Consider the following 22,534-nt stretch of genomic DNA (forward strand, 5'->3'; position numbering starts at 1 on the left):
CTGCACACTGTACGGACGTAAACCTATTTTTTTTTTTAAATACGTAATTTTTCAACGTTTTGTGCACAGAATGCGTGTTTTAGATTCTGAGAGTAACAAATTTGCTCAATTTTTTCCTCATAAGTAACGTACTTACTTAAAAAAAAAAAATTGTATAATTTCATATTTTATAAGCGTCTGATGTTTGAATTTTGTGTCTTGTATTTTTTTAATAGGTCAATTCACTCTAAATTTTAAATTGACGGAGATAAACGTGATCTGCTGAGTGTAAAATTTGGTATGCTAAGCACTTGTACGATGGAGATAACACATTCGGGTGTAGTGTCCTCTTAAGATAGATAGGAAATGGGGAAAATAAAAGAGCTGTCTAAAACTATACAATTTAAATGTACCTATCTGCTAGGACAAACACTGGCGTGGTGTATAAATCTCCGAAAATAGTAAAGGCATATCGAAAATATTTCCTCCACATAAAACTGTTCGTCCGCATTAAACGCGTTGTGTATATTTATTATTTGGTTTATTTATAACTGCACTGTTAAAATTAAAATATCTATTATAGTAAACAGTAAACACATTGATAATTTACTGACCACATTGTTTGCTTACCGACGTCGTGTAAAGCACTATTCACTACTCCTGTCTTGTGTTATTTTTTTCATTAAAATTTGTCATTCAATCTAAATAAATTAAAATATGGGTGGTGACAGATGCATGTACAGAGGATGTCAGAATACGCGAAATAATTCTCTAAAAATATTTCACCAATTTCCTACTAATGAAGTTGGATCAAGGAAATGGATTATAAACTCTGGTATGTATTTAAATAACAGTTGTAAAAAGATTTGCAATTTGGTTACAACTTATAAACGACTACAACATGTTATATTATCAATAGGACTGGGATTTATATGTTAAAATATAATTCATTGTTTTTAATTTCTATTTTCTAATCAATAAATATTATAAAATGTGGTTAAAATTATCGAAGTTTAAATGTATAACACTACTAAACCATCAAAATTATTATCAAAATTTACGAAATATGTAAAATAAAAGCGGAAATCTTCCTAATTATGTAAAAATATGTATAGATGACGAAATATGTAAAATTAAATATGTCTTATTTTATTTCAAATTACGTGAAACGAATTGAGGCTATGAGAGCAAAAGTGGCCTAACTGACTAGCGTGCGTAATTAAGTTATATGCGTTTTATTATTAAGTATATTTTCGATGATTTTTTTCTCATAAAATTATGTTATTATTAAGAAGTGTGATTATCAGTTAATAATTATAATTGAATTTTTTTTCATCAAGATACTTACACATGCAAATTTTTGAATAATAAATAGAGAAAATGTGACTTAGGCCACTCTTACAGTATAGCATTGATGCATTGGCTGATGGTTAGGCCGCAATATGACGTAATTAGATAATATAAAATAAAATTTATTTTTTATTTTTTTAAATATTAAGTCACAACTTGATACATAAAAGTAATATAATATAATAATAAAATACGTAAGATAAAATTTGAAAGAAATCTTTAGTTTGAAAACAGTACAATTTTTAAAGTAATATAAATCACAGTCCCGTGGTATAAAAATAAAACAAAATTATAATGAATACTCCAACAATTTATTATTATTAAAAACAATTAAAAAAAAAAATAGTTTAAAATTTTACGTACTTCGTAGTGAAAGCAATTTTTCTCACTCGCTATCTTCTTGTGTACGTATAAAGACGTCATTTGGTACCTCATTCGAAGTCTTGAGGCTTTGAAAAAAAGCGTGGTGTACTGGAGGGACGTAAGCCATAAGTTCTAGAAGGTCCTTTTTCTTCTCTACACTTATACAATTACCAGTTGGGTGTAAAAGTTCTAAGCTAGTTATTACTCGAGATGTTCTTTTTTTTAAGTCTAGCTCATCAAAGTCTATCTCCTCTTGGTTTGTATATTTATATTTCAAACTGAAAGGTTGAGAGCTTTCGAATCTAAGCCACTGCATTTTAAGCCATTCCACTTTATCTTTAGTTTTAGAAATTTTCCTTCTTGTAATATTATTTTCCAAACTCTTGGATGAAAAAAAATCATTAGTATACATTTCAACAACTGTAAATGGTTTTATCTTCCTTGCACTTGTTATTACACTTTTCCAGTCATCGGGAATGTAAATGTTTGGATAGTATTTTTTTGATTTTTCGATCAATCCAAAATCTTGGTCACAAGGTAGGTAGGAATGTCCACTACATAAAAATTTATGATCAATTTGGGATACCTTAAATTCTGGACTTGTAGTTATATAGTTGCACATTAATGAAAGCTTAATGTTTCTGTTTTGCCCACCACACTGGTCCGAGTACATGATAAGTTTTTCAGTTTTAACAAAATTTTTTATGTAGTGCATCAGGCACGACCCGATTTCTTGTGAACCTCTAGATGCGATAGACTCTTGCCATTGCAGCGAAGAAGTAAGATCCATCCATGAAAATACCTCAAATTGTATAAGAGGGTTACTCCACTGTTTTACATACTCCCGTGCCGTTTTGTAATAATTATCGACTTTTTCGTCGAATAATTTTATCGAAACAAAAAGCTGAGCATCGTCTTTTATTTTATTATATTCAATTTTAGTTTTGATTCCCAAAAAGTTAGCTTCGGCGCGTTCTGAAAGTGTTTGTTCTAAATCGTTTATAATTTTTTTGACTTCTATAATGATAATATCAGATTTTTCTATTTTTTTGATTTGTTTCTCAAATAAAAATGTTTGACAATGTAAAAACAAGAAATAAATTTGTGACAACGGATTGTTGAAAAAATCGACGATTGCTTTTGGTGGTCTTGTTTCTTAGAGAAAGAAATTTTTTAGTGGTTCCCATAACTGTAGAATACGTTCAATTGCTGGCAACAAAGACAGCCATCGAGTTCTCAAATGAGACTGTAAATTAGCATAATGTACATCAGCCTCCTCACAAAATGATTTAAGACGTTCATTTCTTACAGTAAATATGGAAAAATATTTATAAATTTTAAGTACTATAGACTCCACGTCAACAGAAAGTACGTCAGCGGATGTAGACGCTGTATTATGTAAAATATGAGCTGGACAACCTATGCCTTCGATATCTTTAGATAATATGGATTGAAGTTTAAAGTAAACATTGTTTGTTCCATGTCTGTCTCTCCCACCAAAATTAGTATTTGTATTATCTGCACTGTACGCGATTAGTTTATGTAAAGAAATATTTAAATTATTTAATGTATCAATACAAAATTTCACTATAATCTATGAAGTTTCATTTTCCAAAGAATTAAGCTTTATTAATTTTAATTGCATACCTTTTGTTTCGGAAAAATATTGAATTATAAGAGGAAACAATTTTTCCGCATTATGATTGCTAGCGTCCGTAAGAACTCCATAGAAAGGAACTTGTTCAATCTCTTCTTTAATTGTTTGCAAAGAATGTGGTGCCAATATATTTTTGATGATTGCTGTTGCTTTAGTCCGCGCAGTTGATTGTTTTGCGGCAATTTTTGAATCTGGATAGAGTTTTGAATTAAGTTTTGTGTTACAATCCAAAGAATTAAATGAATGATGGTGGTTAACAACTTTGTAAGCTGTTGTTAATTCTGTGGCACAGACTAAAATATCTTCTGGAGTGTTTTCCTTAACCATAAATGTTGAAATATCTCGTGAAGAGGACGCTATCGATATATTGGACTTATGAGTATTAGACTTGTTGTGGTCATGTATTGAAGTCTTACCACTGTGACTCACGGAAATAAATATATTGCATATTGTGCAATGTGCTTCATATTCATTTCGACCCCTTTTTATGAACGACCATTCTTTGGTGTAATTATCGGAAAAATGACACTTTCTCTTTGGCATTGTTGACTATTTGTAAATTGTAAAACCATACGAAACTACAAAATCACGATGAACGAGAATACACTGAATACAGACATCAAACGACGTTGGTTAGATTCGAACTAATGCGAACTCAATGCATGCATGTTGACTGACATAAATAGAATTATTCTATTATGCCATAATAGCACAGTTCAATTATTATCAGTGAAGATAAGATAGGAGTGTCCGACGTGAAATTCATGGTTTTAGAATACAAATATAATTTTTATAAAAATAATTATTGGTACTAATATTATTTACACATAACCGGGACTTTTGTAGGGTCTAGTGGGACGACCGGGACCGAAGTCATGAACTGGTGACATGTCCCGGTGTACCGGGACGTATGGCAACCCTAATCTAATACCTTAATTTTCAAAATTATTATTTAATGATTTTTAATTAATTTCTTATAAATTGGTAACCATAAAAATAAATTACAAGGATAGGTAAGTAATGCATTATATAGAAACCTAAAAAAAATACAACATACATGATTATCAAAATAAAAATATTATTAACCTGGATTCTTCTTCACAACTGTATATTTTGGAGAATAGCAAGGTTGAGCAGTTTTAGTGACAGTTCTGGCATTAGCATAAGGAATATTGCTACAACTAACAAAGCATCGCTATCATCTATATAGAGCATTGTTAATACAGCAGTGCACTTATTATTAATAAATATTTTTAACTATATATAAAAAAAAAATAAATTATAAAATATAGGAATCATACCTATTAAATCAATGTTGATGAATGAAGTGTCTAATACGTAGATGTATTCCAGATACACCGGAATCAACAAGTTGAGATTGGACAGATCGTTCACAAGAATCTCCTACAATTTCTGAGGCAGAAGACACATTTACCGTTGATGGTGGAGAGTAAATAGGCAGTTCGACATTTAAATCTTAAACATTTTACTTTATTTTATACATTTAAACTTACAAGTTAAATTATATTTGATATATAAAAATAAACTACATAAAGATAAAAAATGAAAGATATATTATTCCAACCACTCATTTATACCCCTTAATACTATTTCCCAGCATTCAGCAATAACATCAAAAATATTAGCTATTATTACATACTTGTCAAATTGGTTGAAGGGTAGGCATTAGCATTAAGCCTTTTTGTGCCAGGACTTGAGCAATCACTCGTAAAATGTTTCTCACAAATAAATTTTTTCTTATAGACGGATTCTGGATCAATGTTCTTCAAGCCTATTATATTCATCCACTGTACCAATCTTTGCAATTCCGTTTTTGGATTCGGAAATCGGTGACAAACAACATCTAATGCATAAACTAAATTACTAATTAATAGTAGATACTAGAACTAGGTACTACAATAGAAGTACTATATTATTGTTACATACCTTTTGATTTACAATGATTCACAACACATTTCGATGAATTTTTGGGTGGCATAATTAAAGATGATTGTTAGAACGACGCCACGACACGACGGGGAAGGGGGCTTATCAGACGATGTGTTGACCGATGCTATGCCGGATTTACTCTGACTATTGCACCATTGACCGAGTCACAAACCGTCCGATAAGTGTGGTCTGGGAGGCCGCTTTTCCTACTTTGCGCAAGTCTGCCCGGGTGGGTCTTACTACAAAGTCGAAAAGACAGAAAATGGTAGTGATGGTCGTGTCGTGGGGTCTTTTATACCCAGTCTATCGGCAATTAGACCGGGTCGGTTCCGTGTTCTGTGACAGAAATACGAGAAGATACCTGGTGAATCAGTGATTACACCAAGTCGGTCTCGTGTTCTGTGACAGAAGGCATGAAAAACCGAATCGTTTATTGCCGATAGACGTACAATTATCCGGGATAAGTGCAAATGTCCATACTCCTCCACGCATATTATCCAAATTATAATTCAGATAACATGCATAGAAAAATACAAACCCCTGCACTTATCGCGCACAGCGCAGACAATAACAAGATAATACATATTCCATTACACGCAGCGAAACAATAATATAAAAATAATACAGTAGGTACACTAAATCGTTAAATTACAAAATTTAAAATAGGTACGTTAAATAGTAAATACAACAATTTCACTTTTCACAATGCGGAATCATACGTAGATAAGTAAATAATAGATAAGAATGTGACGAGCAAATCAAAACCACCCTGATCCATGCACATTATTATCAATTCTCTGTTATCACTATAACATATTTTTCGGTTGATGCTCTTATCATTTTTTGGACAACTGCCTCCAATCTGCATATCATAAAATAATAAAAAAAATTGTTATTGTTGTATTACCGTTTAATATTCTTTTATATAATTTTTAACGTTTTATTTTGCAATATGGATAAAAAAACAAATCAAAAGGGTGAAAACTGTTGCCATATATGTAACAAAAATTTTGTTAGATCCACAAAATTACGTAGACATATCGACGATATACATAAAATACCTGGAACTTGTTCCAAGTAAGTTATTAACAAAAAACTAGGGAACCATCTCGAACATTGAGTAGAATACTGGTGGCGGTATTTTGCAAATATGAACTAATTAACTAAAAATGTGTGTTTTGCATTTATTGATTTTTATATATTTTTTGTTATTTTATGTGTATTTGTATTGTAAACACAAAATGTTGAAAACTGTCGTCAAAAATGTAACAACAATTTCGCTAGATCCACAACATTCAACGTTACGCAGACATTTTGACAGTATACATAACACCTGGAACTTGTTCAGAGTAAGTTATTAATAAAAAACTAGGGAACTATCTCGAACATTGAGTAGAATACTTACTGGTGGTATTACCTTAAATCACTGTTGATCAGGACCCATAAAAATTGAATGCTCTTTCTATTTTCACATTAATTTTATTCTTTAGGTGCAAAAAAACATTTCTGGACCTAAAATCTCTTAACCAGCATATTCGAACTGAACACAATCAAAGGGACAATTCATTGATGGAGTGTTGCAAGCTATGTGATGTTAAATTTAGCAATAAAAGCAATTTAATCAAACATATGCGCCAAATTCATCCAGCTGAAAATGAATATAAAAGCCTTGCGCCGTTGAAATGTCTTATGTGAGTCAACATTTAATGCTACATCAAAGCTTCACGAGCATATTGAAATAGACCATGATGTACACTTGGAGGTTGTGTCTAAGGTCTTTGAGTCTGTTAACGGTAAATATTTTCATTTTTCTTATTGTAATGATTGTTATCCATGTTTATATATTATAATAAACATTAAATACCGTGTGTCCGCGGAAACAGGTTACACTTTACCACTCATTACCCTGTATATATTTTTCAATTCTGTTTTCGGGACATTAAATTAGACTATTGGATCTTTAATTTCGATGACTTACAATTTTTTTACTCACGTATTTTACGCATGCGCAACACAACTTCACTTTTTTTAAATGGCAACCCCTATTTTGAATATCATTTTCGGATTAATGGATTTTTTTTTAAGTAATTTTGATCTAATAACTACTACTCTCAATCCAATATTGACTGAATGAGAGCGATTTAAAATTTAAAATTTAAAAAAAAATTATTTTGTTAACATTTTTTATTTACAATTCAATTTACAAAAATCACTAACATAAGTTACTCGACAAATTGTTCGAAAGTCCCTCCATTATTTAAAACGCATGCTTCAAATCGACGTAATCATACATTCATAAACATATGAATATTTACCCATTTTATTTTTAGTTGTATTTATTTTTGTCATAATTTTAGAGTTAATTTTCGTAATCTACCCATGCCTATTAAAATGCCATTACATAGATATTTTTTTGTTTAAAGACCTATTACGATATTCATTATCAGAGTCGTGTGTCATTGCGGTCTTAGTAGTTCTACGTTTTCTGTTAGTTATTGTTAATTGGTAATACCTATAAAGTTTGAGTTTTGTCAAAATAAAAATTCAATCATGAATAATCATGAAAAAGTTCAGTTACTGTTAATTTATGGAAAATATAACAGAAATGCACGTGAAGCAATAACGATGTACTCTCGCCAATATCCAGATAGGTACCACCCTCATTATACTTATGTTCAAAAACTTGAAAAGTCGTTAAAAGAAAATGGTTTGTTCAATAAAACAAATGTTGTTGAACAACAAACTCGTGCAAATCCAAATTTAAATGAGGATATTGAAAATCAAGTCTTGGCATATGTACATCTTAACCCACGTTCGTTTGTTAGACACGTTGGACGTGAAATTGGCGTATCCAAAACATTAGTTTATAAGATTTTAAAGAAATACAAACTACACCCTTACAAACCAGACTTTGTCCAACATTTACGTATAACAGACCCAGAAAAAAGATTAAATTTTATTTCTTGGTTTACGGTGGCGTCTGAGGATGATCCATTATTAATTAATCATATTTTATGGACAGATGAAAGTAAATTTACTAATAATGGAGTAATAATAAACAAGCAAAATAATCGTTATTGGTCGAATGAAAATCCTTACTGGGCTGTTCCTACAAACTTTCAAACATGTTGGGGTACAAACGTATGGATTGGTATGATTGGTGGAAAGTTACTAGGGCCTCATTTCTACGATGGAACTTTAACGGGAAGAAGATATTTAGATTTTTTGCGTGATGATTTGCCACTTTTTTTAGATGATTTACCCTTAGATACACGCAGAAACATGTACTATCAACAAGATGGGGCACCTGCTCATAATTCCCGAATTGTACAAGAATTTTTAAAAGCAAGATTTGGTGAAAAATTTATTGCATTACATGGACCAGTAGAGTGGCCTCCAAGGTCACCTGACCTTACACCGTTAGATTTTTTTTTTGTGGGGACATTTGAAAAATGCCGTGTATACTGATCCTCCAATCAACATTCAAGACTTAAAAAATAAAATTACACGCGAGTAATCTCTTGACTGAAAATCAAATACTGTCAGCAACTAATCGTGAATGTTCATGTCGATTTGAAGCATGCGTTTTAAATAATGGAGGGACTTTCGAACAATTTATCGAGTAATTTATGTTAATGATTTTTGTAAATTAAATTGTAAATAAAAAATGTGTAGTAGAGTTTAAAATAATAAAATTAAAATTAAATAATAAATGTTAACAAAATAATTTTTATAAATGTTTTTTTTTTTTAAAATTTTAAATCGCTCTCATTCGGTCAATATTGGATTGAGAGTAGTAGTTATTAGATCAAAATTACTTTAAAAAAATCCATTAATCCGAAAATGATATTCAAAATAGGGGTTGCCATTTAAAAAAAGTGAAGTTGTGTTACGCATGCGTAAAATACGTGAGTAAAAGAAATTGTAAGTCATCGAAATTAAAGATCCAATAGTCTAATTTAATGTCCCGAAAACAGAATTGAAAAATATGTACAGGGTAATAAGTGGTTAAGTGTACCCTGTTTCCGCGGACACACGGTATGTATATTTTTTTTATGATTCAGATTTTAAAAAGTGTCATTGAAAAAGAAGATCTAGCTTTTTTTACCATTCAACGAGTTAATGGAAATAGATTATACTATGGATGTTATAGATCAGGATCATCCCGGTTAACAGGCACAGGTAAAAGACTGAAATGGTCACATTCTAGTAAAATTGGTTCAAGATATCCTGCACGAATAGTTGCAACTAATATTGAAGGCCGCATTACAATAGATTATTGCAAGATACATGTGGGGCATTCCAAGTCAATTAAATTTTTACATTTGACTAAAGAGGAACGTGATGAACTGGCTGGTAAAATAAAAATTGGAGTGACTTTTGATCGAATCCTAGATGACATCCGTGAATCAATAGTGTCAAATGAGAATATCCACCACCTGCATATTGTCAATAAAAGAGATTTATACAATATTGTTAGAGACTCTGAATTGGATAGGGATGTAGTACATAAGAATGATGCGTTCAGCACTGAGATGTGGGTTCAAGAACAGATGGCACTCGTAGAGGACTCACCTGTTTTATATTTTAAAATGCAAGGATGCGAAAAAAACTATGATCTCTTGAAAGATGATTTTATGATTGTATTAATGACAAAATATCAGCAAGATGTATTATCAAAATATGCTATTGACAAAGTTTGCATAGACAGCACTCATGGGACAACAGAACATGACTTCCAGCTCACAACAATGCTTACCATTGATGAATTTGGAGCTGGATGTTCAGTGGCTTTCTGTATCAACAAGATTGATTCTGTAGCTATTTCTTAGTTTTTTAAATCTGTAAAGGGAAAAATGGGTCTTATTCCTGCCAAAATATTGATGTCTGTTGATGCTCCAACATATATCAGTTCCTGGACAAAGATAATGTGCAAGCCTCAACACAATTTAATTTGCAACTGGCATATTGATAGAAGCTGGAGAAACAACCTCAATAAAATACCAGACCCAATGAAGTAGTCTGAAGTATATAAAGCTTGCCGCACACTCATAGAAATTTTGGATGTTGAACAATTTCATAAGTCTTTAGAAAGTTTTCTGGCAATGTGTAACGATGATATTGACACTCATAATTTTGGTGCTTACTTTAAAAAACACTATACTCATCGACCTGAGCAGTGAGCATTTTGGTATCGAAGTGATCTCGCCTTAAATACCAATATGTTTTTAGAAACCATGCACAAAAAACTTAAATATTGTTACATGCATGGAAATCAGAACAGGTGAGTCCATAAATAAGTCACTTTCTAATGCGCTTTTCTCAAGACATGATGTTTGAACGTATCATTCGCATGGCAAAAAATAAGCCTACATTCCGAATGGAGCAAATTGCCCACAGTCATTATCAAAGCAACAAAATTGAGGACAGCAAAATAAAAATAATTGACTAGAAAACATGGCTTGTACAGTCATCTTCTGGGCCAACATTATACTCTGTGTCGATTAATGACCATAGAAGTTGTATGGCTGTCCTCTGTAATGCCCTGAATGAAAATATGTATTCATTATTACACTGTACATGCATCGATTTTAAAATTAAGGGGAAGTTTTGTAAACATGTTCATGCTTGTATACGCATATCTTATAAAAAACAAACCCGTTTAACTACTAATGAAGAAGTAACAACCTCAGCCTTTTAAAGTCATAATAATAGTGTTGTAATGGGATTACAGGAACAATTATTAACTCATCTAAGAGATACTGTGTCAGCTTCTAGCCAATTAACAGCTTTACTTAATGCTGCATTAGGAATTGCTAATTCTGCTACAGATGAAGGCAAACTTAAAGCCTGTAAAAAAATAGAAGAAGCTATTCAGATTTTACAATCAAATAAAAATGTGTCTGAAAACTCAAACTCATCTGGGCCCCATTTCTCAGAATTACCTGACATTCCAAGTCATAGAAATAAAGATCAACAACGTTTTCAATCAACAAGAAAGAAACGAAAATTAACCAGTGATAGACTGTCAAAACCAACTGAAAAGGAAAAGATATCTATTATAGAAGCTATTAATCATACCAATAGAACTAGCCAAGTTGTAAATACTGAATGTGATCATATATATTATAATCATAATATATTATAATAACTAATTTAATATTATCTTATAAATATGACAGTTGTTTTTGTAACATAACTATATATTATATATTAAGTGATAGAATAGTACCTTTTCATTTAAATGTTAAATATACTTTAATTATTTATTATTTAATATTTTTTTTAACAATTATTAACACGTTGGCTACCATGAGTATGTCCGGTGCTTCTCGACAAAACAAGCATATCCTACCGAGCTAATTTTTTAAAAACTTCTATTGCGTACCAAATCCATAATTCCATAACTAAGCAAGATAAAAATATTCTGTTTGGACCATTTTGATGTAGATTACATAGGGATCATTAGTATAATTGTTTTGGTGTGAGAAGTTCCGGTGACACACATGGTACAGAATGAATACATTTCATAGTTTTTCATATGAGAGTTACCGGGGACTCTCAGAAATATTTCATGGTTCTTCAACGAAATATCTATTTTTGAACGCTGTATTTAGATTTTGTTTACGTTAATGTTTAGATAAGCCTTATTTAAAGCTATTTTTCGCATGAAGATTATCGATAACGACGACGACGACAATTGGGTATAATTATAGCTAGAGTATTATATATATATATATATACATTTATTGTTCATTTCATATTATATTGGTTACAGTTTATTAATATTATTATTTTTATAGCCAAACTAGATTCTCTGTTACTGCAGTACTGTACACTGTATTATTGTTTAATTTGTTTAGTCCCTATTCATTAGTTGCTGCGTAAAGTTATCCGTAATTTTAAAACTATACCTTTTACGTAAAATTACGTAATTTTATCTTACGTACATTTTACCTTACGTAAAATGGATTCCGATGAAATTTTATCAGCACTTGAAACCGAATTTGAAGATTCTGGAAGTGATTTTATTCCTAGTGATTTATCTGATTCTTCTGATGAATCAATAGAAGATGTTATTGAAAATAGTCAATTTGACTTTGAAGATGATATTGAAGAAAATTCAAATAACGAACAGACTACGGAAATGCAAACTGATCACTGGTTTTATGTTTCAAGTATGTATAATAAATCATAAAATAATAAAATAAATGTAATTTACACTAAATCATTATTATTTTGTATATAATATTCGGTTACAATATTTATTATAATTGTATAGATGTACATCAACCAACATTCCCATACATTGGTAACGATCGAAATATTTGTAATCTTGGTCCAGACAGTAAGCCGATCGATTTTTTTTATCTATTTTTAAATAATGATGTTATAGAAATGATTGTGCGAGAAACAAATAGACAAGCCAAAAAATATAAAAGAGATTGGGTGGCTACTGACCATTTAGAGATAAAGAAAATGTTGACCATAGTCATGTATACAGGACTAGTCACTTATCCAAAATTAAGTGATTACTGGTGTCGAAAATTGCTATATAAAAACTCTTACATTCCTTTACTGATGCCTCGAAATCGTTTTCAACTTTTGTTGCGATTCTTTCATTTAGCTAATAATGATGACATTTTGGATCATGATCGATTAGGCAAAATTAGACCTTTAGTAGATATGTTGATGAAAACGTACAGTGATTCTAAGATTCCTGGTGAGAATGTAGTTATAGACGAATCCATGATACCTTTTCGAGGCAGGTTGATTTTCAGACAGTACTTACCTAATAAATCATCAAAGTATGGAATAAAATTATACAAATTATGTGACTCTATAGGGTATACATATAAAATAATTGTATATAGTGGAAAAGATTCTAATTTATCTCTTCAGACAAACTTTCCTGCTGCAGGAAAAGTTGTTATGGAATTAATGGATGGATATTTAAATGAAGGCAGGACTTTAATAGTTGATAATTTTTATACTAGCTTAAAATTGGCACATACATTACTCCAAAACAATACCCATATGGTAGGTACACTACGAAAAAATGCCAGAGAATTGCCAAAAGACGTGATGAATGCAAAAATTAAAAAGGGAGAAATAAAAGGAAAAGTAAATAGCAAAGGTGTTGTAGCAAGTGTCTGGAAGGATAAAAGAGAAGTAAGGATGATTTCTACTAAACATGGTATTAATATATTGGAAACAGGGAAAAAAAATAGGAAAGGTGAACCCATAAAAAAACCAGAAAGTATAATATTTTATAACAAACATAAACAAGGCATCGACGTCTCCGATCAAATGACCAGCTACTTTTCTCCTTTCAGAAAAACTATTCGGTGGTACCACAAAGTAGCATTTCATTTGTTATTAGGAACATCAGTAATTAATGCAATGATACTACACAAACAAATTACAGGTAAAAAAAAACAAATTTCTGAATTTAGAGAGGAAATTATTATGGCTTTAGGAAAAGTTGATGATCAAATTATTTCTCCGAGGTCTAATAAACATAAGTTGGTTGAAAATAATCAGTATAGGAATAATAGTAATAAGAAAAAAAGGAGTAGATGTGTTGGTTGCTATGAACGATTAAGAAAAGAGTTAGGAAGAAATGAGGCACAAAAAAAATGTAAACAAGTGAATACCTTGTGTGAGACATGTGAAACTAACCCTTATTATTGTATAGACTGTTTTCAAATTTATCATAAATAAGTTATAAATTTGTTATTAAATTTGTCATATAATTGTTTTTTATTTAGACAAGTGTTGTATTTTTTTTTTTTTACCAAGACAAGTGTTGTATTTTTTTTTTTACCAAGACAAGTGTCATATTTAAAAACTATTTAATTTTAAGTAAATATTATGTTATTAAACATTTAAAAGATTCTTATGATGTTATTTAATATTTTATATAAGTATACATGTACAATAATAGTATTATGTAAAAGTAGTCATTAATACATTTTGATTGTATTTTATTTTATTACATTAAATATATAAAACATTTAATATGATCCTTGTGTGTTTTTTTTAATAAAAAATCATATGCATAATGAAAATGTACATATTTTAAAAATCGGGAGTTACCGGCACTTCCCATTATACCCCAAGGTAAATAACATAATAAAGATTTTATTCGTTTATAGTTTTATCCAATAGAGCACGCTAACAGTATATACTGAAGGTACTAAACTAAGATAAGCTGAGTGTCACCGGTCACTCCCACAGTATAGCGAGAAAAACAATGTGAGAGTTACCAGTACTACACATGGTAACTAGCGCAAGTTGGTTGAAAAACAGATTGGTAGCCAACGTGTTAACTTTTTATACATGTAATTATTTATTTTTTACAATAATTTTTAAATATGACCTGTGCTAATATAATGTATCATAGTTTAACTTTTTATTGTAATGTGAAATAATATATATTATCAATAATAATTTGTTATTATTCTAGAATATTTTAGAGTATTAACTATAGAACAAAAAATAATTTACTTTTTATTTTACTATTTATATACCTTTACTGTTTTTTTATCTTTCAATAAACAGGGCTTCGTTATTAATAAATAATATAGTATCTACTTACCGTTATATTTTTGAAATTAACTTAAACAAATTGTTGTACACAGGCCATGGCAGCCGACAGCCGTGATCTGTAGCTCTAGATAGTAATTAATAAGTACTAAAAAAAATAGTTATACTTGAATACTAAACTACAATAAGTAGAATAGACTGAGTAGTAAAGCGATAAACTGCTAATAATACTAATATTTAATAGACATTAGACAGAACCAATGGGTATCAGAAATTGATATTTCATAAATTACAAGAAACGAACCTATGGGTAATACTAAATACACTGAGCAATAATAATTATTGTTATTTTTGGAATCTATTCTAACATTATTTAAATAAATATTACATAATTTATTATACAGTGTGTAGAAGCAGTAAACGTTAAATAACCGCACAAGTACATTATTCTATTTTTAAGTTGGTCACACTTGAAATGTCAAAATTACCGAAAAATGTGTTATAGTGATAACGAAGAATTGATAATAATGCGCATGGGTCAGGGTGATTTTGATTCGCTTGTAGAAGGGGAGCCCACGACAATCAGCGCTAACGGTGGTTGTACGATAGAACTATACACGGTACCAAACGCTCCTATAGAGTTGCACAACCCTGGTCGCGGACTACATGTCTTACTACGTCTACCTACACTAGCTGTTTCTTTGTGAAAAAATTTAAACTTTAACTTTAGCTAAAGCTAAATTTAATTTAAATTTACGAAAAAAATGACATCCAGTAATTCTGACAAAGAACTTCTTATTCTACTTTCATTGAAGAACAAAAAGAAAAGGAGAAAATGGATGCACGAAATTAATGAAAAAAGAAGAATTTGGCAAGTTTCACCACCTCTGCAAAGAACTGTCAATTCACGAAGACCGTTTTGTAAATTTTTTTCGTATAACTTGAGAACAATTTGAGGAAATACACGAACTCGTATCACCGAGGATATCAAAACTTACGACAAACTGGAGAAAACCTATTGGGACAAAAGAAAGGCTAGCAATTTGTTTGAGGTAAATAAGTCTTTATAAAATATATACATGAACTAGATCAGCGGTGGCCAACCTTTTTTTATATTGTGCCAAATAATAAATACAAAATTGAGAATGTGCCTTGAAAAATATTGATTTCTATAAAATATAAATTTAAATTTTAGATTTTTTTATATAAGTAGATACAATTTTTATGACTGTTTAATATTAAATTTGTTTGGTGGATATTATTTCTTCATAATTTGGTTTAATTTTAGTTGAAGATATAAGCATTAAATTTTTTAAATGAGAATTCGTAAGTTTTGTTCTGTACTTATTTTTAATGAAAGTCATCCGAGAAAAACTCTTTTCACATATATATGTAGACCCAAATCTACTAACCAATTTCAACGCTAGACAAGTCAGTTTTGGAAAATCTTCCTCTGATACGCATTTCCGAAATTCTACAATATCAGGCAAACTCTTTATATTTGCATTTTAAAACTGCTGAACTTTGAAGTTCAATAATTTCCAATTGCATGTTGTGGTTATATTTTTGGAGATCATCTGTCGATATGATAAATGGATTAATAAATAAGTTATTTAAATCTTCTTCTTCTTTAAATCTACTGAATCATTCTTGAAAACTAACAAATAGTGTTGAAATATGATTTTTAAAAATCGTCAAAGGAATATCTGATGGTAGATAAATAGATTTTAATCGTACAAAATGATCCAAATTTCCCATTTCTAAATTACTTTCGAACAAATCAAGTCGAGACATGAAAGAATTTATAAAACCTACAAGGACTGGAAATAAATTTCCTTCACCTTGGAGTCGTTTATTGAGAATATTTAAATGTCCGAGAATATCAGTTAAAAATGCGAGGTCATTTAACCAATTTTTATCTCTCAGTAGCTTACATTCATCAGACAATTCATTATTATTTTCTAAAAATTCTATAATTTCGTTTTTTATATTCCAAAATCTTTCTAGCGCTTTTCCTTTTGCAAGCCATCTTACTTCACAAAACAATAAAAGTTCACCGGATTCGTTAATAACGTCTTCAAATAGAGTTCTGAATAATCGATGATTTAAAGGCCGAGCTTTTATTTTGTTAATACATCGAGATACTGGTTTTAATACATGATCAAATTTTAAGACTTTGGCACATAAGGATTCTAAGTGTATAATACAGTGATATTTATTTAGCTTTCTATTCAAAAATTCCTCCAATAAGGTTACACAACCGATATTTTTACCTATCATACATGGAGCGCCATCTGTGCATACACTTTCAAGTTTTGACCAAATTAAATCGTCATTTTTTAATAACAAAGTTTCGACACAACATTTTAGTTTATTAAATATATTTATACCTTTTGTCGATGTTTCAAGTGCTTCAAGTCCTAAAAGTTCTTCTGTCACTTCAAACTTGGAATTTACACTTCGAATAAATATACATAATTGTGGATTGTCCGTAATATCACAGCTTTCATCAAGTGCAAGAGAAAAATATTTGGAATTGGTAGTATTACACGAAATTTGTTTTGAAATATTTGAGGAAATTTCATCAATTCTTCTCATAATTGTATTATCTAGTTACTAGATATATAAACTATAAAAAAATTTGTATTTTAAATGATGAATGACATAAGAATATATTGTTTGTATATAATTAAGTAAGTAGTATTTTTAAATATACATAAAAATGAATTTTAGTTTTAATAGTTTTTAGTAGTTGTTTCTCGGCTGTGTATCAAGAAACATTGATACGTTTTCATACAAATCATTAGTTGACTGAGTATGAACCGGGTATGATCCTAGTATCAAAGAATTTGTAGATTTAGGGTGTGTAATGTTTGAATAATTGAGTCCTTGAATGCTATCACGAATATCATTATCAGCTTCTCTTGTGTAGTCATCTGTGTATACGTTGGAATAATTGAGTGCTTGAATAGTATTACCAGTGTCATTTCAGCAGCTTGGTTTGGTTGACATCTGACCAAGACGAAGCTGTGGAGTACATTAAAGAGGAGCGTGTTGAATTATGACAGTCAACCTCATTAAGTTCAGCTCGTCCAAATAACTGTGACATCTCCATTTTAAGAATAGCTTGCGTTCTTGGCGAAAATGTCTTAAACGCATGTTATACGACAAGAAGAGATTGTCAATGTGATCGAGTTTTGTATGGGTTTTATTGCTATCTTTTTTTTCAAGATAGCCAAGTACCGCAGCCACATCTTCTGTTAGTTCTTTCCGTTTGGCTGTTCTCTTAAGTGGTGGTATTTGCGTTGGGAAAGTTACATTTCCACTGTCAGACTCATCCGGCTCATAATCTTCATCAGTGATCGATGTTTCGTGGATCTGTGATACTGATACGTTTGAAGTGGTTGCTCATGGTGCTACTCTCAAAAATTCCAAATGAGCCGCCCATGGCCAATTATTGTATTTTTTGCCAGATCAGGTAGATTCTTTTAAATACTTTAAATATTTCATATAAGAATCACGCAGGTTCTTCCATTTCTGTTTCACAATTTCAGCTGTCATACAAAACAAAGTATATAGAATAAATAGGTACATAAATACTAAAAGAAAAAACTTAAAGTATTTAAAGTAAATTATATTTTATTTAAAGTATCTACGGTTATAAGTTTTAAGTTGAATTAGAAAACCTTTTTATCGCTATATGATATTTATTGATATTTCAGATATTTGACAACAGGAGATTCACGTCATACTATAGGTTTTTCTTTCTGAGTCGGACGTACTACGGTTTCTAGCATAGTGAAAGAAGTATGTGTAGAGCTATGGAAAGTTTTACAGTCTCTATATCTAGTTACACCCACAGAAAAAGTATGGAAAAATTCAGAAATTGGATTTAGAGAGCTTTGGAATTTTCCCAACTGCATAGGAAGCATAGACGGAAAAAAAGGTGAGAATAAAATGTCCTCCTAAGACTGCGTCAAGTTTTTTATGCTACAAAAATTTTTTTTCAATAATTCTGTTTGGCATAGTAGATCCTAACTACAAGTTTTTAATTGTTAATATTGGTAGTTATGGCCGTCATCGTGACAGTAGTATTTTTGAGAATTCATCCTTTTATCGCGAGTTCATAGAAGGTAAAACTATTTAACCACCTAAACCTTTACTTGGAACAACTACCCCAGTCCCACATGTTTTCGTAGGTGACGAAGGTTTTAAACTAGAAACATTTTTAATGCGCCCCTTTCCGAGAGCTGTAGTCGCACAAGATGAAGCTAAAAAAGTATTCAATAAGCGACTAAGCAGTCAGGCGCGGATCCAAGAGGGGGGGGGGGGGCTGGGGGCCGTGGCCCCCCCCCCAAATATCACGAAACGAAAAAAAAATCATCATATTTAAAAATTATATTTTTTTATAGCGACTATGAAAAAAACTGTTTAGGCTGTTATTTCTTAGTTTTTATGTTCATCATAAATATTAAATAATAATATATTACTATATTGTTTTGCGGATCGTTGAATCGTTCTATTTATAATTCGGTAATTCCTAATCGCGCCGATTGACGACATGACGGGCACCGGTCGTCGTCTCATATCGTAATCGCCCGCATTGATATGTCTACCGTTATAACTTATAAAATATATTTTCATTCCGTATCATTCATTTTGTTCTGTGCAACTATACATGAACTACTGAGTACTGACAACGAAGACAATGCATCTTTAAAAATGGTACGTATCGTAATTTGTATTAAATACATTTTAGTTTTATGAATTTATGATATTAATATACAAATATAATATAAAATTATTATCCAGACCATTTGAAATTGCCCATTCCCTGCATCAGTAGTTATTTTGAAATTGAATAGGTACAAAATAACATTTATAATCAATAGTATTTATTATTTAGTATTAATTATAATTATTTTATTATCTATCATTATTGAATTATTCACAGACACAATCATCAAATGAAAAAAGAACTATAAATTCATATTTTTTACCTGCTAAAAAACAGGTTTTAGAAAATGATACATCCTCTTCTCAATTAACACATGACATATTGACGTCCAAAACATCACAATTTCCGTCTCAAATATCATCATGCCAATCACCAACTCCATGCCCTTCTTCAACTCTGATACTACCAATGCCATCAACTCAAATACCTCAAACTTTTTACTCGACTGATATAGATCAATACATTGGAAATACTATTGATGATTATACAAAATGTCAGCTTCTTGAAAATCCTTGGGTGCACCAAAAGATTATGTGTTTCCTTATTCGGAACATATAAAAGGAGGAAAACCGATACGCCGGTATGTCGGTCATCAACATTTGAATTCTTTCAATTGGTTGGTATTTTCTCCATCGAAGCAAGGATTATTCTGCAAATATTGTCCAATTTTTAATAATCTACACAAAGGTGGTTTTCAAAAAAACGTAAATTTACTAAAACTTGTAACACAGCCATTAGTTAAATTTGCAAAATTGTTAGGTGAAACAGGGGATTTAAAACATCACGAAAGAACACAGTACCACAAGGAATCTATAGAATTTGGTAAAAGTGTTTTGAAAACTTATCATAATCCTAATTTAGAAGTACATAATTTATTAAATACTAAACGTTTGGCAGAAGTTAATGAGAATAGAATGCGCCTTATTCCAATTGTCGAAAGTATTATATTTTTAGGCAGACAAAACATTTCACTACGAGGCCACAGAGATGACGGTATGTTATTAACAACGACTTCAATTAATACCAATAACCAAAGTACTTCTTTAAATGAAGGAAACTTTAGAGAACTATTAAAGTTTCGTGTTAAATCAGGTGACAGTGTTCTTGAAAACCATCTTCAAAACACTTCTTCAAAGGCCACATACATAAGTAAAACAACACAAAATGAAATTATTGAATATTGTAATAAAGTAATTTTAAATCATATTCTATCAAGAATTAAAAATGGCAGTGGTTTTTACAGTATCATATTCGATGAAACTCTTGATGTGTCAAAACGTTCACAAATTAGTTTGATGTTAAGATACATTTATAATGATACAATTAGAGAAGATTTCGTCATGTTTGTCGATGCTTTTGATGAAGCTTCGGCTCTACTAGAAGAAACTGAAGATAACAAGAAAAGTGAAGAAAACGGTGAAAAAAAAAAAGAAATTTCAATAACTGGAGAAGTACTAGGTAAAATTATTATCAAACAAATAAATAGTATTGGTCATGATTTGGAAAAATGTGTGGGTGTAGGGACTGATGGATGTAGCGTAATGGTATCAGAACTTCGTGGAGCTGTTAGTGAAATCATTAAAGTAGCACCTAATGCTCGCAGATGCCCTTGTTATAATCACTCGCTAAATAATTCTATATCACAATCTTCACGTGTCAAAAGTATCAGAAATCTTATTGGAGTAATTAAAGAAACTGTATCATTTTTTTCTGCATCAGCTAAAAGAACAGTTGTTTAAAAAAAATATGTTGGGCATCAATTGATTGGTTTATGCGAAACGAGATGGGTCGAAAGACATGAAGGAGTAATAAGTTTTATGCAAGGTATGCATAACATTATTGATGCATTGTTAGAAATTACATCATAGAAAGACTTGAATACTTCTGGAAAAGCTAAATCCCTAGCAACAGTATTATGTGACAGAGAAATTATTGTTTCACTTTGTAGTCTCTCTCATATACTTAGCTACACTCTTCAACTAAGTAAATGTTTTCAAAAAAAGTCTATTGATTTACATGAAGCAGCCAATATAATGAAAGATACACTAAATATTCTGTCAGAATGCCGAGAAAATGTTTCTACTCGGTTTAAAGAAGTTTATAAATCGTCCGAGAGTATAGCTAAAACTCAAAAAGTTGATTTGAAAATTCCAAGGAATTGTTCAAGATAAACAAATCGTGCAAATTATCAAACAAATAGTACAGATGAATATTATAAATTAAGCATATTTATTCCATTATTAGATAATGTCATTAATGATTTAAAAGCACGTTTTTCACAAAAAACACTAGAGTGCTTCAATCTTTCATATATACTTCCTAACAAGTTTATAAATGAAAATACAACTTCATATTCATTAAAATAATCAGAAATTATCTTAAAAGCATTAGCAGACGATTTTCAAGCACTTCTTTCAAATGATAAAGACATGGTATTTACTTTATTACGTTCAGAGTTTAGATTATGGAAACAAAAATGGAACCGTGAAAAACTTGAAAACATTTTAGTAAATTCCATGGGTGTTACAGAAATACTTGCAAAATGTGACGAAGAAATATTTCCGTTAATCAATCGCCTTTTGATCATTTTGATAACTCTTCCTATAAGCAATGAAAGTGCTGAGAGAACGTTTTCAACACTACGAAGACTCAAAACATGGCTGAGATCAACAATGTCAGAGACCAGATTATCTGGACTTGCTCTGTTCGATTCCGTGTGCTAATAAATAAAGATTATTTTATTCATAATAAAGTGCAATTTCAAATGCAACTATAATTTGTGTAAATATTTTAAAAATTATCTGTTTTTATCTAGATGAATATGGTTATCTATTATCTATTATCTAGATAAATATTTGATTTTTATCTATTATCTTAGCCTAGATAAATTTTCAATGAATTATATGTTATCTTATCAAGATAATTTTGGTTATCTATGTACAACACTG

General features: G+C 30.5%; 3 protein-coding genes and 1 pseudogene across 3 annotated transcripts; 2 read left to right on the top strand and 2 right to left on the bottom strand.

Annotated features, from left to right (window-relative positions):
• Nucleotides 1–4,658: 4,658 nt before the first annotated feature.
• Nucleotides 4,659–5,348, bottom strand: LOC112592377. The gene is made up of 3 exons (XM_025336402.1): nt 5,297–5,348; nt 5,010–5,213; nt 4,659–4,825 (listed from the first exon to the last, which is right to left on the bottom strand). Exons 1-3 carry the CDS (start codon nt 5,346–5,348, stop codon nt 4,659–4,661), a joined length of 423 nt encoding a protein of 140 aa, XP_025192187.1.
• Nucleotides 5,349–12,266: 6,918 nt separating this feature from the next.
• Nucleotides 12,267–14,973, top strand: LOC112592378 (piggyBac transposable element-derived protein 4-like). The gene is made up of 3 exons (XM_025336404.1): nt 12,267–12,477; nt 12,582–13,948; nt 14,944–14,973. Exons 1-3 carry the CDS (start codon nt 12,267–12,269, stop codon nt 14,971–14,973), a joined length of 1,608 nt encoding a protein of 535 aa, XP_025192189.1.
• Nucleotides 14,974–16,492: 1,519 nt separating this feature from the next.
• On the bottom strand, nt 16,493–17,446 carry LOC112592379 (general transcription factor II-I repeat domain-containing protein 2-like). Its single transcript, XM_025336405.1, has one exon. It carries the CDS (start codon nt 17,444–17,446, stop codon nt 16,493–16,495), a length of 954 nt encoding a protein of 317 aa, XP_025192190.1.
• Nucleotides 17,447–19,456: 2,010 nt separating this feature from the next.
• On the top strand, nt 19,457–21,700 carry LOC112592380 (annotated as a pseudogene).
• The last annotated feature ends 834 nt before the right edge of the window (nt 21,701–22,534 follow it).

The sequence above is a fragment of the Melanaphis sacchari genome, unplaced genomic scaffold, assembly GCF_002803265.2.
Source record: "Melanaphis sacchari strain LSU unplaced genomic scaffold, SCAv2.0 Contig173_pilon_pilon, whole genome shotgun sequence".
In the NCBI taxonomy this organism is placed as follows: domain Eukaryota; kingdom Metazoa; phylum Arthropoda; class Insecta; order Hemiptera; family Aphididae; genus Melanaphis; species Melanaphis sacchari.

Bases quoted from the DNA above. Each gene is read 5' to 3' on its own strand.
- LOC112592377 (XM_025336402.1), bottom strand. From the start codon at position 5,348: ATGCCACCCAAAAATTCATCGAAATGTGTTGTGAATCATTGTAAATCA. The intron at 5,214-5,296 runs GTATGTAACAAT...TTTATGCATTAG, and splicing joins GAATCATTGTAAATCAAAAG to ATGTTGTTTGTCACCGATTT. The intron at 4,826-5,009 runs GTATGTAATAAT...AAAATGTTTAAG, and splicing joins CCCTTCAACCAATTTGACAA to ATTTAAATGTCGAACTGCCT.
- LOC112592378 (XM_025336404.1), top strand. From the start codon at position 12,267: ATGGATTCCGATGAAATTTTATCAGCACTTGAAACCGAATTTGAAGAT. The intron at 12,478-12,581 runs GTATGTATAATA...ATAATTGTATAG, and splicing joins TCACTGGTTTTATGTTTCAA to ATGTACATCAACCAACATTC. The intron at 13,949-14,943 runs GTGAATACCTTG...TGTTGTACACAG, and splicing joins CACAAAAAAAATGTAAACAA to GCCATGGCAGCCGACAGCCG.
- LOC112592379 (XM_025336405.1), bottom strand. From the start codon at position 17,446: ATGAGAAGAATTGATGAAATTTCCTCAAATATTTCAAAACAAATTTCG.